Genomic DNA, 13,859 nt, shown 5'->3' on the forward strand with positions numbered 1-13,859 from the left:
TTTAGCAGCTCCTGCCCAAATGTGGCAGCAGTACTCCATCCTTGGACGTACTTGGCTTTTATATAGATAGAGAATTGTATCAGTAGTGAGATATCTTCTGGAGCGGTAGAAGGATCCCACCATCTTTCCAGTGACCTTGGCAACAGACTTGATGTACGTGTTACATTTCAGATCAGGAGTAAAGGACAAACCCAGAAGCTTGTCAAAACATGGGGCTTCTCCTAGACGACTACAATATGTTCGTTTTCAAGTCTAAACTAGATAAGTTCTTGTTGAGCCGTCGTCTTATATAATTAAACCTTCTCCAATTTCCACCATTACTGATCATCATGGCGTCACTTCACCATCTACCTAACACTCATTAACCCTTATCTTCAAGAGGCTTTCGAACTTTGATAAACAATGAGTCCTGAGAAAAAATATCTATGGACATAGTTTTCGTTTAATTCAATGTTATTCATAATTTTAAATAAATTATCTCTGGATTAAAAGGTTGTAAAGAATAAAACGCTTCATATAAATTTGTCTGTGAATTCTTTAATTAAATAATGATATTCATTAATTATTTTATTTTTTGTTCTTTTTTAGGTGTTCCAGCAGCCTGGAATTATTTAAATGACACACCTCAACAATTTCTCACCTGACCAAAGGAGGATTAATAAACTATCAAATATTTCTTACCTGTTTTGGATATACGAATTTTACCAAGAAAATTGGAAAAAAAATTCATTTGATAATTTGAACTAATGAACAAAGATGACGTTACAAGTGATGGAGATTGTCTTCCAGGTTGGAATGCGGCCATAAAACATGTCATCTGAGATATTTCCCATGATGCAATTTTGATTATTTGTTTCTTTCATAAGCGAAAAAAAAAAGAAGAAAATATGATTTTTTCATCATAAAGCTACCAAGCTGAAACACCCTTTTTATTATTTAAAAAAAGGAATTCTTTACAAAGAAAAAAGTAATTAAAAAGTTAAATATAAAAAATAAGTTTATAAAAAACTGTCTTAACAATTTGAACAAAGGAAATAATAACCATGGAATTTTTAATATGTGCCGAAAGAGATTGTGCAATAAGTATCTGGAGATATTTGTAAAACTTAATTAAAAAATGACCATTAAAGTAATGGCGAAATTCTTTCAGTTTATAACAATAGATAAAAGAAGAAAAATATGTCATCATATAAATCTAAATTATTAAACTCAGAATAAATAAAAATTAACGAAAATTAATTGCCATAAATATTTTCATGGTGGTTTTACATCATGATAATTTAAAATCCATTAAAATTGTGTTAAATACTCTGCCTTAAAAAAAACTAATTAGTATTCAACTACAATCAATACTAATTGAAAAAAAGAAAGAAAATTATTTAATTTTTTTCTTTCTCCTTATTTCATAAACAATTAGAAGCGAAGTACATGCTGGTTTTTCTGTTTATAAAATTATTTTTTAAAATAGTATTTTGAAACTTAATTTTTTTCATTATATTTTTCTTTTTAATTAACTATTTTAAAGCAATAAATTTATTTTAAAAAACTTTCACAAATCACAATTATTTGTATTTATATACAAACGACATCTGAATGAGAAGTAACCAAAATATTCTATTATTTTATTTTTACAAATCGACTGCTCAATCGTGATATAAGTTTTTCAAGTGATATTTTTTTTCAAAATTTTTGTTTTTTAATGAATAAAATAAAGGCAGAATTAAATGGAGACAATTTTGTTTCAGTTAATATTAGAGTGCTGTGAATGCTACTAAAAATAAGGAAAAATAATTTAAGAGACAAATTAAATTATCCTATGAGTTGAATTATAAAATTCATCCTAGAATATAAATAAATATTTTAAATAGACCTTAATGTTCTTTATGTAAATAATTGACAGAAAAAAGAGAGGAAAAAAATTGAGTCATATTATTTCTAGTTTGCAAATAATTTTTTTATTGGTTTATGCCTTTGTTCATTTTAAAAACAATACTAGAAAAAAAAAAAAACAATTGTTTCAGACAAAAATTCTTTTTATTTGGAATCGACTATTTTCCCTTTATTTCTATCTATGCTTTTGTCTCTATACTTGGTTGGCACCAAAACCATGGAAGGAGCTTCAAAAAGAAAGAATTTAAGTTATTTCTAATAAAAAATGTACATTTACGAGTCAATATTGAAAAAACGTTTCTTCTGTAAAAGTTGTTTGCACACAATATAAAGACATTATAAAAAAATAGATTTTAAATCGCAAAGTTATTTATAAATTATAACTTATTTATAAATTATAACTTATTTATAAATTATAACTTATTTATAAATTATAAGTTATTAATAAATCATAAGATAATCATAAAAACATTATAAACTTAAATCGTTTGAACTATGAGAAATAATGATAATGCCAATGAATTCTGTTTAAATGAAATAGTTTTATATAAAGGTATTACAATTTTGTAATTGATTTTAAATTTTATAAATTTATGTTTTATTTGTGATTTTGATTTTTGAACTAAGAATAAATCAGGATTTATGGGCATTTATACTGCTTATTCATAACTATTTGATAGAATAAAAGCTTTGTCATTAAAATCAGTATCATGGATAATCAAATGAAAACCGTATTGTTTTTCTTAAATTACAAAAATAATTAAAAAAAAAAAAAAAAAAACATTGATAAATGTACAACAATTGGAAAAAAATAAATTTCTATTCGTAATATACTTTGAAATGCAATACAAAAATGAATCTAAAATTGCATTACAAATTTTAAATATATTCTATAATGAATAAATGTAATAAAAGATTATTTAATTCTCAAAGAAGACAACATTCTAGAAAAAATAATGATTTATCAACAAATTGAAATTCTAATAAGTGTAAGAAAATTTGATTATTTCTGCGCACGCTATACAAATCAAAATATTGAGAAAATATCTGCAAGTATTTATTTGATTTTTTGTCAGCTTTTGTTTTTAACGTTATTTTGAAAGTTATGAAATAATTTTACTCTTATTTTCAAGTTACTATTTAGGAAAAGCAGTATTGTTATCTTATAACATTTGTAACCATTCTACATCTTTCTACGCCGATACTTATCGCTTTAAACCATTTTTTCTAATGAAATATTTACGATGACCTTGGAATATTTTGATCATTTCTATTATAATGATCAGTTTTAATCATTTTAAAAAGAAAACATTTGAGACGTATCTACACGAATATTCATAAATAGAATGGATGATTGATAAAAAAAAAAAAATAAAAGTTTCTTTCTATTTATCTTTCTCTAATTTGTTGATTAGTTTAAATAAATAATAATGCAAACATAAAATGGTTGAAGTTGCTTAAATCAAAGCATTTTATTTTATTAACAAGTTTTGTTCTAAAAGTAATTTAACCCTTTTAGCTAAATATTTTCATAAATAAATGGATAAATGTTGAGTGAAATATAATTTATCTTTTAATTATTTGATTTTTATTTCTTTATTTATTTAGTAAAATATAATTTTTTTTGTTTATAATTTGATTTTTTTCTATCTTTATCGTACTGATCAGAGATTAATTTGAATAAATAATTATATGCTGAATTCCTATAAATTATGCAATCAGAATTTATGAACAAGCTCTGTTATAAAAGTCATGGATTTATTATTTAAAATATTGGTATTCAGTACTAAAAAAGACTTATAAAATTCATGATTATTATCAGCAATGAAAGAAGAAAGAAGAAGGATTATCTGCATCGTTTGGTATTTGTGACCTAATGGTATTCATGGCAATTAAAAAGAAAACAGTAAGAAGCTAAGAGCCAAGTGCATGCTGGTTTTTATGTTTACAAAATTATTTTTTAATAGGATTTTGAAATTAAAATTTATTCATTATATTTTTCTTTTTAAGTAACTATTTTAAATCAATAAATTTATTTAAAAAATTTTTAAAAATCACAATTATTCGCATTTGCATACAAGGAACATCTGAATTAGAAAATTTTTTATAAATTGAAAAAAACAAAAAAAACTAAAATATTCTATTATTGTATTATTTACAAATAGACTGCTTAAATAAATGGATGTAAGTTTTTAAATTAATAGTTTAAAAAAATAGTTTATCTCTGTCATTTAGTATGTGTGACCTGTTAATTAAAAAGAAAATGACCGAAAAAATTAGCATAAAAAGTGGTTCTGCAAACGGCTATAATTGCTAACAAAGAAAGGAATGGTCATCATAAAAATAATTTCCATGGATTTATAATTTAAATCTTAGTATTCATTACAAAAAAAAAAAAAAAAAACTTATAAAATTCATAATTATTATCAGCAATGCTAAAGAAGAAAGATTATTTGTGTCGTTTGGTATTTGTGACCTAATCATTAACAGAGAAAGGAATGGCCATTATAAAAATAATTTCCAAAAGTGTTTGAATTTAATCCAAGACTTTACTCTTTAAAATCGGTGTCGACACAAAAGATCACAATGTATCCCATTCAGCCTGTTTATCCAATGGGAAACCAATTCAACTTTGAACTTCCATCTCCAGCATTTTATCCAAATGACCACCATCACTCACATCCCCATCATCCGTCGAGCCCGAATGGCGAATCAACCAATGAAAACTCAAAGCCTCGCCACGATCACATCACAAAAAGCCACGGTTCACACGAAAAACCGTTTAAGTGTGAGATCTGCCGGAAAGGTTTCTCTCGGAAAATTAACCTCGATAACCATGAGCAGGCCGCAGCAAACGACAAACATTATTATTGCAGTTATTGCGAAAAGGCATTCTCGCAGCAGATATTTGTGAAGAACCACGAACGGGTCCATACTGGGGAAAAACCATTTAATTGCAATGACTGCGATAAATCGTTTAGTCAACAGGCAAACTTGAAAAACCATGCTCGAACGCATTCAGGTGAGCGTCCATTTAACTGTACCATCTGTCATCGGTCATTCAGCCAGCAGGGCAACCTTAGCATCCACATGCGAACCCACTCAGGGGAGAGACCTTACAGCTGTGATAGTTGTGATCGTACGTTTACGCAGAGGGTAAACTTGGACAGCCACAGACGGGTTCACACGGGGGACTTGTTCACATGTTCAACGTGTTCGAAGGCGTTTACGCTCGAGATAAACCTACGCAACCATGAACGGGTTCACACTGGTGAGAAGCCCTTTACATGTTCGCATTGCAGCCGCCCGTTCAGCCAACAAACTGCGCTCAAAAACCACGAACGGATTCATACGGGTCAGCGTCCGTATCACTGTACGGTGTGCAGCAAATCGTTCTCGCAGCTCGGAAATCTCAGCATCCATCTCAGAACACATTCCGGAGAGAAACCTTATAAATGTGTCGATTGTGGGAAAGCCTTCAGCCAGCGGACTAACCTCGATAGCCATCGGAGGATTCACACCGGTGAACTCTTCAAGTGTTCATACTGTCCAAAAGCGTTCTACCAGCAGATCAATCTTAAGAATCACGAAAGGGTTCATACTGGCGAGCGTCCATTCATCTGTACGTTTTGTTCGAAGGCATTCAGCCAGCAGACGGCCCTTAAAAACCATGAACGAATACACACGGGTGAGAGGCCTTACCGGTGTTCGGTGTGCCCTAAGGCATTCAGCCAGCTCGGAAACCTTAGTATACACATGCGCACACACACTGGTCTGAGACCGTTCAGCTGCTCAGAGTGTGGCAAGGCGTTCAGCCAGAAGACAAACCTGGACAACCACATGAGGATCCACACCGGGGATCTCTTTAAGTGTCAGTTCTGTCCGAAGGCGTTTACTTTGCAGCTGCACCTCAACAACCACGAACGAGTGCACTCGGGTGAAAAGCCATTTCAGTGCACCGTCTGCTCGAAAGCTTTCAGTCAACAGGGTAACCTCAAAACCCATACCCGGACTCATACAGGGGAGAAACCATATATTTGTAGCATCTGCGGCAAGTGCTTCTCGCAAAAGGGTAACCTTAACAACCATATGCGAACGCACGGGGCTTCAGGCACTGTTCCTCCTCAGGCCAACCAGAACAATGACAATAACCATAATCGCGAAGGCAGTAGCCCACCAAGCATGGCTAATAATTCTAAATTACTACCGTTGAAACCGTACTTCAAGAAGGATATCAGTAACACCGGTGGTGGTAGTGGAGGTGGCGGCAGCAGTGGTGGTGGTGGTGGTAGCATGTGTGGCTTCGAGAAACCTCCATTCGGCTGCGACAGTCACTGGAGCTTTCCCCCTAAGCCACCTCCGAGATGTGGCGGCATGTTGAGAAAGGGCACCTGTTGCAGTTACAACCACAACAACAACAACAACAACTGCAGCAGCTGTTGCAGCAGCAGCAACAGCGGTTGTAACAGCAGCAGCTGTAGCTCTAACAGCTGTGGCGCCAGTTCCAATAACTGCTGCACCCCAAACAATGACCGATTCCAACACTACCAGCACCACCATCATCATCATCAGCATCATCACCACCACCACTCGTCGATGAGGGATAGCCGGCATTGCGACTCGCCCCCAAATCTGCCATTACGGTTGCCGCCGTCATCTGTCTCTTCATCTTGGATGTCTGCCTCATATCTTCATGAAATGCCACAGAGCTGGGAGAATAATTATCTCTGGCCGCGGGGCTTCCCAATGGGGTCTATGTCAGGTTCCTCTTGGCATAACATGCCCGGTAGTGGTGGCCCGCCCGGAGAACTGAAGCATGATCACAAATCAAAAGACTTGAATTCAAATTCGCATCATCAGAGTTCTCATTCTCACCAAAGAACTACTTAAGAATTCTTGAACTATTTCTTCTGTTTGTTTTTTGGGGGGACTCAAAGAATTCTTTTGGATTAAAGTTCATGGTGCTTATTTAAAATTCTACTTATTTAAAAAAAAAAAAAAAAAAATACAGAAAATCCTTATGATATACGTACTCGTCACAGAACAAAGATGCCATATTCCAAAAATCATGTAAATCAATCAAATATTATTCTTTAATGAAGAAAATCAAAATTTACGATATTTAGTGATTTTGATACTAAATTGTATCCATTATAAGGCTGATTTTGATCTCGATAGTTCAAATTAAGTTGTCTCTCTCTTATTTATTTTCAACATGGCCAATTAAAACCTCATGTCTCGCTTTGTAATAAAATTTGATTTTTTTAGTAAAAAAAAAATACTTAATCAATTTACGTGGTTTTTGGAATATGATATTTTAGTTCCGTGACGAGCATGTACATACTAAAGATTTTTCTGTAGTTTTGTATTTTTAATAAGTGTAATTCTAAATAAGCACTAAGTTCTTTTTAGATTTGGTAAAATGTTTCCTGTGCTGACGACTTACAAATTATTGATAATTCATTTTTTTTTGCTTTATTTGTGATGTCTTAACTATGACACAATCCTTCAGTGCCACCTCCATTTTTGTTAAATAAACATAATTCTAATAGCAGAGTTTAGTTGGACACATTTTACGGGATTTTTAGGGGACTGTGCCATTGAGCCAACAAACAACTAAGGAAAAAAAATCAAATATGCAACCAATAAATGTTTTCCCATAGTAAATAAAAGTTACTTTTCTACTTACCTGCCTAATTTTTTTTTTTGTGTGTTTTAAGTAGTTTAAAATTCTCTTTATTTCATTGCAAATATTTAATTTTTATAAGTTGTTAGCCAACAAGATGGTCGCTTAGATTCTTCATCATGGGGAACAAGCCGATCACCATTTTGTTAACTAACAACTGTTAAAAACTGATTATTTGAAATGAAATAAAGAGCATTTAAAACTACTATTAAAAACACACAAAAAATGAGCCAGGTAGGTAAAAAAAAAAGTCACTTTGATTGGCTATGGTGACATTTTTGTATTGTATATTTTATTTCTTTTTACATTTTTTTTTTGTTTTTTTGTTGGCATCGCTGTACAATCTTCAATCTTTAATTTTTATAAGTTCAACCACTGAAAAAGGTTTAAAATATCCTTTGTTTCAGCGATACACGTATAAATTCCTCTGTTTCATAGACTTGGGTATCCCAATGGCCAAATAAACTGTGATGTATCATTATTTTCATTTTTAAAATTAACTTATTATGGATGCTGTTCCGGACAAGACATGAAACCATTTGATGAAAGGAGCTAGTCCTAATAATAAAAAGACAGAAAAAAAGGTAGAATCACTTAAAAAAAACCAAGCCTGAAAGAAACTCCACCACCAGCATTCAATCCCCTGGACTCCAAACAGGTTAGAGTACAAAATAGACTTCGTGGGGGATGCCTTTTTCTCTTCCCTGCAACCTCTCTCCCACAGAAGAGACGTTGCGAGCCTGTCTTTGTTTTATCGTTATTTCCATGGCAGGTGCTCGTTTGAGCTCCAATCCCTCGTCCCCCCCCCTCACCAATCTTTCACGAGAAACACCCGTCTGGCTGAAACTACTGTCAATAATTTTCCCCACTCTTTATCTGTGCCTAAATCCAAACGTAGATTCCATGAACAAAGCTTCTTTCTTAGAAGTGCACGCCAGTGGAACTCTCTGCCGCTTGCCTGTTTCCCACCTGACTACAACTTGGACGTCTTCAAGTCCAACATAAACAAACTCCTGACAAACCGCCCCCTTAAGTAAGACACTCTATCAAAAACCCCAATACTAATGATTACTACAATATTATCTCATTGATTACTGTACACGCAATAACCCTTATCCCTGAGTAACCTTCGGGCCTTGATAAGTGGTGACCCCCCCCCCATGTAAAAAAAAAAAAAAAAAATAGGGAAGGAAGGGATTATAAGGCTGGCTGATGAAAAAGATTTTACCTAAAATGTCTGACATAGTTTTGAATGAAGAAAAGTCATAGAAAATTCATCAAGTTAGCTTATAATATAAAATGTTGTGTCTGACAGTTCAAATAAGTTCTGTGTTTCTGTATTTTTGAGACGAGAATTAATAATTTGGATTATTTGGATTACTGTTCTCATCTTGAGTGTTATTTTTTAACAAAGTTTCAGTTGATGTTACCATTAATCTTTTTCAAGTGTATCTTTTTGAACTAGGGAGTCTTTTTGTTAAACTCAGGAACCTTTTATTTAATCCACGAGGGTAGCCTACCCTTGTTCCATTAGCCATGACTGGGTAGAAATTCTAAATAATTCACAATTGTATTTTGAGTGTCAGCGGCACTGAAGATTTAACTTTCAAACTTCAGAAGAGTTTCACTTACAAATGAATTTTACCAAATACTTTATCTGATTCTCGAGTTCGTCAGAAAGATTGCAGAGTTTGGCAAGCTATGCATGAAGAAAGTCGGAGGTTACATCGGCTGAAACGTTATAAAAATAACACTCAAGATGGGAACAGTAGTCTGAATAATCCAAATAATAAAATCAGTTTTAGTTTTCAATTCTTACTAATAACTCCACTCGAACAGACATAAATGGGGGTTAGGGATGGCTCCTCTTTGCTAGTTGTATTTCGCTTTCTGCTAAAACAAAACAAAAAAACAAATCAACTAAAAAAAAAAAAAGACATGCGTGCGCGCGCACACACACACACACAAACACACGCACAAACACACAACATAAATAAACTCGTTCTCAAAATGTGTAACTGACCATAATAGGTCTGACTGGATTTGAGCTGAGCATAACATATTTGGTAATCTGCGATGATATCCATCAGGTCAATCATGTATTGGATTACCAGCGTTTTATGTGTTGCATCCTTTAAAATAAATTGGGGGTCCTTAGAATTCACAATATTGAACTATAAATATGGCGAGAACATCTGAAAAAAAAAAACATGTGGAAAGATGAGTTGCTGATACTATCTGTGAGTACATTATCGTTATTATTGTATACTCACTAGGAGTTCACGCACAAGTCATTATCAGTGATAGTTCACTGGCAATAATTAGTGTGACCCCCTGAAATCTGAATGACAATGGGTCTCCCTAGATTTCCATTAATCTTCGCCTCTTCTGATAATGGTTACAAATAATTTTGCATTATCATAGCAGCTGTTTACCATCGCTTTTTTTTTTATTGATAACAACAGGTGATTTTCTTTGAAATTTGATTACAGTACTCTTCTCACCCTTCCAGTGGAAGTCTGACTGATGCTCTTCACCCCCCCCACTCCTTGATTTCTCGCTGGCACCGATCATTGGTCTTTATTGGAATTTGGGTGGCAACAAGCCTCCTCAATGTCCCAGGCCCCTTTGCACTCATTCAGTGGAGGTCTGATTAATGCTTTCTTTTCTTGGTCTTACCATCCTCTTTGACCCTTCTCGATTATTTGGTGTGGTGTGAGAACAATTGGGACATTCCTGGAATTTAAGTGACAACAAGTCTTTCCAGATTTCCAGTACTCAACCACCTCTTTCAGTAACCTTAGCAAATTAGTTTGTGTTATCACAGTAGCCATTTACCATTGACTTTTCGTTGGTAGTGACCATTCGTCTTCACTGGAATTTGGATGGTAATAAGCCTCGCTAAGGTTCCAGTCCTCTTTGCACTCATCTAGTTGAGGCTTCGTTAACGTTTTCTCTCCTCTGTCTCTGTCTTACCATTCTACTTGACCTTTCCTGACTATTTGGTGTAATGCCAGTTGATGCCGACTCTACAAGTTGTTTTTTTTAATTAAATTTTTATTTTACTACTATTACTACTACTACTACTACTACAATGTATTTAATTAGAAAGAAAATGAATTGAATATAAGTAGAGAAGGTGCCACGTGGGGAGTAAAAAAAAAAAAAAAAAAAAAAAAACGACAATTGTAGCATCACCGTTCGCACTTTTGTGTATGAATCACAAATTTAAAGTCAACTTCGTTTTTGCTGCCAGTTGAAAACTAATCACATCAAATCAAATTGCAGAAGCTTGCAGAACGCAGCCACCGAGCTGCAAGCTGGAGTCTGATCAGCCTCTGCTGTTTTGCCTTAAAAAGTGGGAAGGATGTTATGTCAAGAGAGCCAGACTCCCATCCTGATGCCTTAAAGCATCACTGATGATTCAACCTGGCGCATCCTATGAACTTACTCTCGAAATGGCCGAAATATCCAAAAGAAAGCCGAAGAGAAAGTTGTGTGAAACTTTGTGAAAACATCTCGAATAAAATAAAGATGTTTCTGCATTTTTGAGATGAGGATTGATTATTCGTTTCATTTGGATTCTTTAAACTACTCTTTTCGTCTTGTTATTTTCACAACGTTTCGTTCGATGTAACCTCCAGCCTTCTTCAGGACCCGTGACATAGTGGATAAGGTACTTGGTAAAATTCAGTTGTAACTAACACTCTTCTGAAGGTTGAAGGTTCAATCCTCAGTGCAGGAAACACTCAAAATATAATTGTAAATTACTTAGAACTTCTACACAGCCATGGCTGATGGAACAAGAATATATTATCCTTGTAGATTAAATAAATGGCTCCGTCGAAATTCCATGCAGATTCCCGAGTTTGATAGAAAGATTCCCAAGTTCGACAAGATATACCTGAAGAAAGTCGGAGGTTACATCAACCGAAACGTTGTGAAAATAACACTTAACATGAGAGTAGTAGTCCGAAGAATCTAAATAAAATAAAGATAATATAAAATAGCCTCCAATAAATTATCAACATGTTCCCGACTTTCCTCAAAAATGATAAACAACACCTAGAAATTATTGACTTATTTATTTATGCATACAATCATTGCATAGACGAGAAATAATTCTTTTCATGCAAACCTGATATTTTTTTTTTGTTGTCTTATTCTGATTCTTTCTGCTTATAAATTTCAGTCATTTTTTAAAAGTCGTCTGCAACTGAATTTTTGTAAATTGTTTAACGTTTAAGTTAACCAATCTCTTACAGATGTATCAGGTTGAAGCAACTGCGTCTTCTCAAGTGCAGTCGTACTTGGTGGTGGTGGGGGGAAGGTATTAACATGACGTAAATAAATTGTTTATATTTATTTGGTATTCCATGTATGCTTCTAGAGATATTCTTTAAAAATGATTGGTGGGGTTTGAAGTATGAAACGATGCTGTTGCTTTAATATATATATATTTTTTATTATTCAATATCTCAAACATACTGCGTTTTTCATAAAAAATAATGAGAGAAAAAGTAAAAAAAAAAAAAAAAAAAAGATCTTAATGAGAAACACAGGGCATTTGAAATATTGAATAATAATAAAAAATATCAAAACAACATTGTTTTATTCTTCAAACATTAATTATTATTCGTCATTATTATTCAATATTTCAAACGTCCTGCGCTTTTCATTGGAAATAATCTGAGAAAAAGTGAAAAAGAAAAAGAAAAGGTTCACAATGAAAACTGTAGAGCGTTTGAAATATTGAATACTAGCAGGCCGCCCGGCGTTGCCCGGTCATAAAATATGCATAAATATTATATTTTAATTAATACAGAAAATGAGACATGTGCATGCAAGTATTGTTTTTTTTTAAACAGTTTACTTCTTGTGAGTAAAAGAAAAAATACTCGAGCTTAGATCGAAACTGAAACCTAAAGACAGTAAGTCAAGTACGAGAACCATTAGGCCAGCTTGTCATAAACTTTAAAAAGTGTTTTCAAGCATTCTTAATCTTTACATAAGGAATCTGTAATGTGAACTATTCACGCGTACGCATTCATGAAACAGTAAACTGATAAAAATCTGATGACTCCCCAGATACCAATTTTTTGATTTGGACTCTTTAGCAGCCCCTTTTTTTCAGATGAAAACTGATTAAAAAGTTTTGCACATATTTGAATATTGTATATATCAAATATGAAGTCTATAGATAAAAAATTTGTTGAGTATATAGGTTGAGAAATGTCCTCACATGCACACACATTCTCACTTTTATAGATAGAATAGTAATAAACACCACCAATCATTTTTCATATGAATAAGTTGCTACTATTCATAAAGTTTTGATTTTCCAGGTAAATTAATAAAACTTTCGAATTGTATTTATCACTCATTCATGACAAGACTTTTTTGAGAGCCAGCATGCCATCAACTGCAAGGTACACTCCTAGTCTGTGGAAAGAGAAAGGCGCTGTCTATTGATCGTCCTTGAAACTTTTATTTATTTTTAATATATAAATTTATCAGCATGTTTCGAGTGATTACAATCTGTTTCACTTCGTATTCAGGGATATATATATATTTTTTTGAAGATTCTCAGAGATGTTAGAGTTTACAAGGTGATACTGAAACGCTCCGACAATACTCACACCATAATGAAACCATTCAATAGAAATGTCGGTGCAACAAATCTTCTTTGAGGGTTCTTAGCCTGAGACCAAGTCAATCTGACAATCAGCGTTATGCTGTAGTGTTTTAATCATTATGCAATGTTTTTAAAAGTTTCCCTAAAAAAAAAAAACGGCAACATGATGGCACTTAGATTAAAGCAATATTCAAAGTATCAAATTTTTCAAGAAATTTAAAAACAAAAACAAAACAAAAAAAAAAACAAAACAAAAAAAAGAAAACAAAACAAACAATGGTAACCATGACAATCAAATTTGCTTTGTCTGGGTTTTTTTTGTCGAAGAATTCAAAATAAAAATGTTTATTACTGTTATTTGTAAGAGTTTGTTTACGGCAACATACTTTTCCTGGCATGAAATTCAAGGGTAAATATTTATGAAAATCCTGGTTATACAGGACAGGGTGTTGTGGAACGGTACCAATCATGGTTGTAAATCTATATTTAATGCAAACGATAGAATGATGGTGTTTCCTATAATGTATTAAGATGAGACTGGAATCAGGAAGTAAAGGTGTTCACTTGATGCTTTTCTTAACTTTTTTTTTTTATTACAATTGTACCCCAAACAAGGCACATTGCCACTTTGGTGTACGGGGGCTACTA

General features: G+C 33.0%; 1 protein-coding gene across 4 annotated transcripts in view; it reads left to right on the forward strand.

Moving 5' to 3' along the window:
• The window catches only part of LOC145242004 (uncharacterized), a 221,542-nt gene extending 207,978 nt beyond the window's left edge, over window positions 1-13,564 (forward strand). For all 4 annotated transcript variants that reach the window (XM_080104891.1, XM_080104893.1, XM_080104892.1 and 1 more), the window contains one exon: window positions 589-13,564. In XM_080104891.1, the coding sequence (XP_079961017.1) occupies window positions 4,477-6,780 (2,304 nt within the window). In that variant the 5' untranslated portion in view covers window positions 589-4,476 and the 3' untranslated portion in view covers window positions 6,781-13,564. The remainder of the gene's footprint in view (window positions 1-588) is intronic.
• Window positions 13,565-13,859: the final 295 nt, after the last annotated feature.

The sequence above is a fragment of the Euprymna scolopes genome, chromosome 21, assembly GCF_053919585.1.
Source record: "Euprymna scolopes isolate OS-2025 chromosome 21, ASM5391958v1, whole genome shotgun sequence".
Lineage (NCBI taxonomy): Eukaryota > Metazoa > Mollusca > Cephalopoda > Sepiida > Sepiolidae > Euprymna > Euprymna scolopes.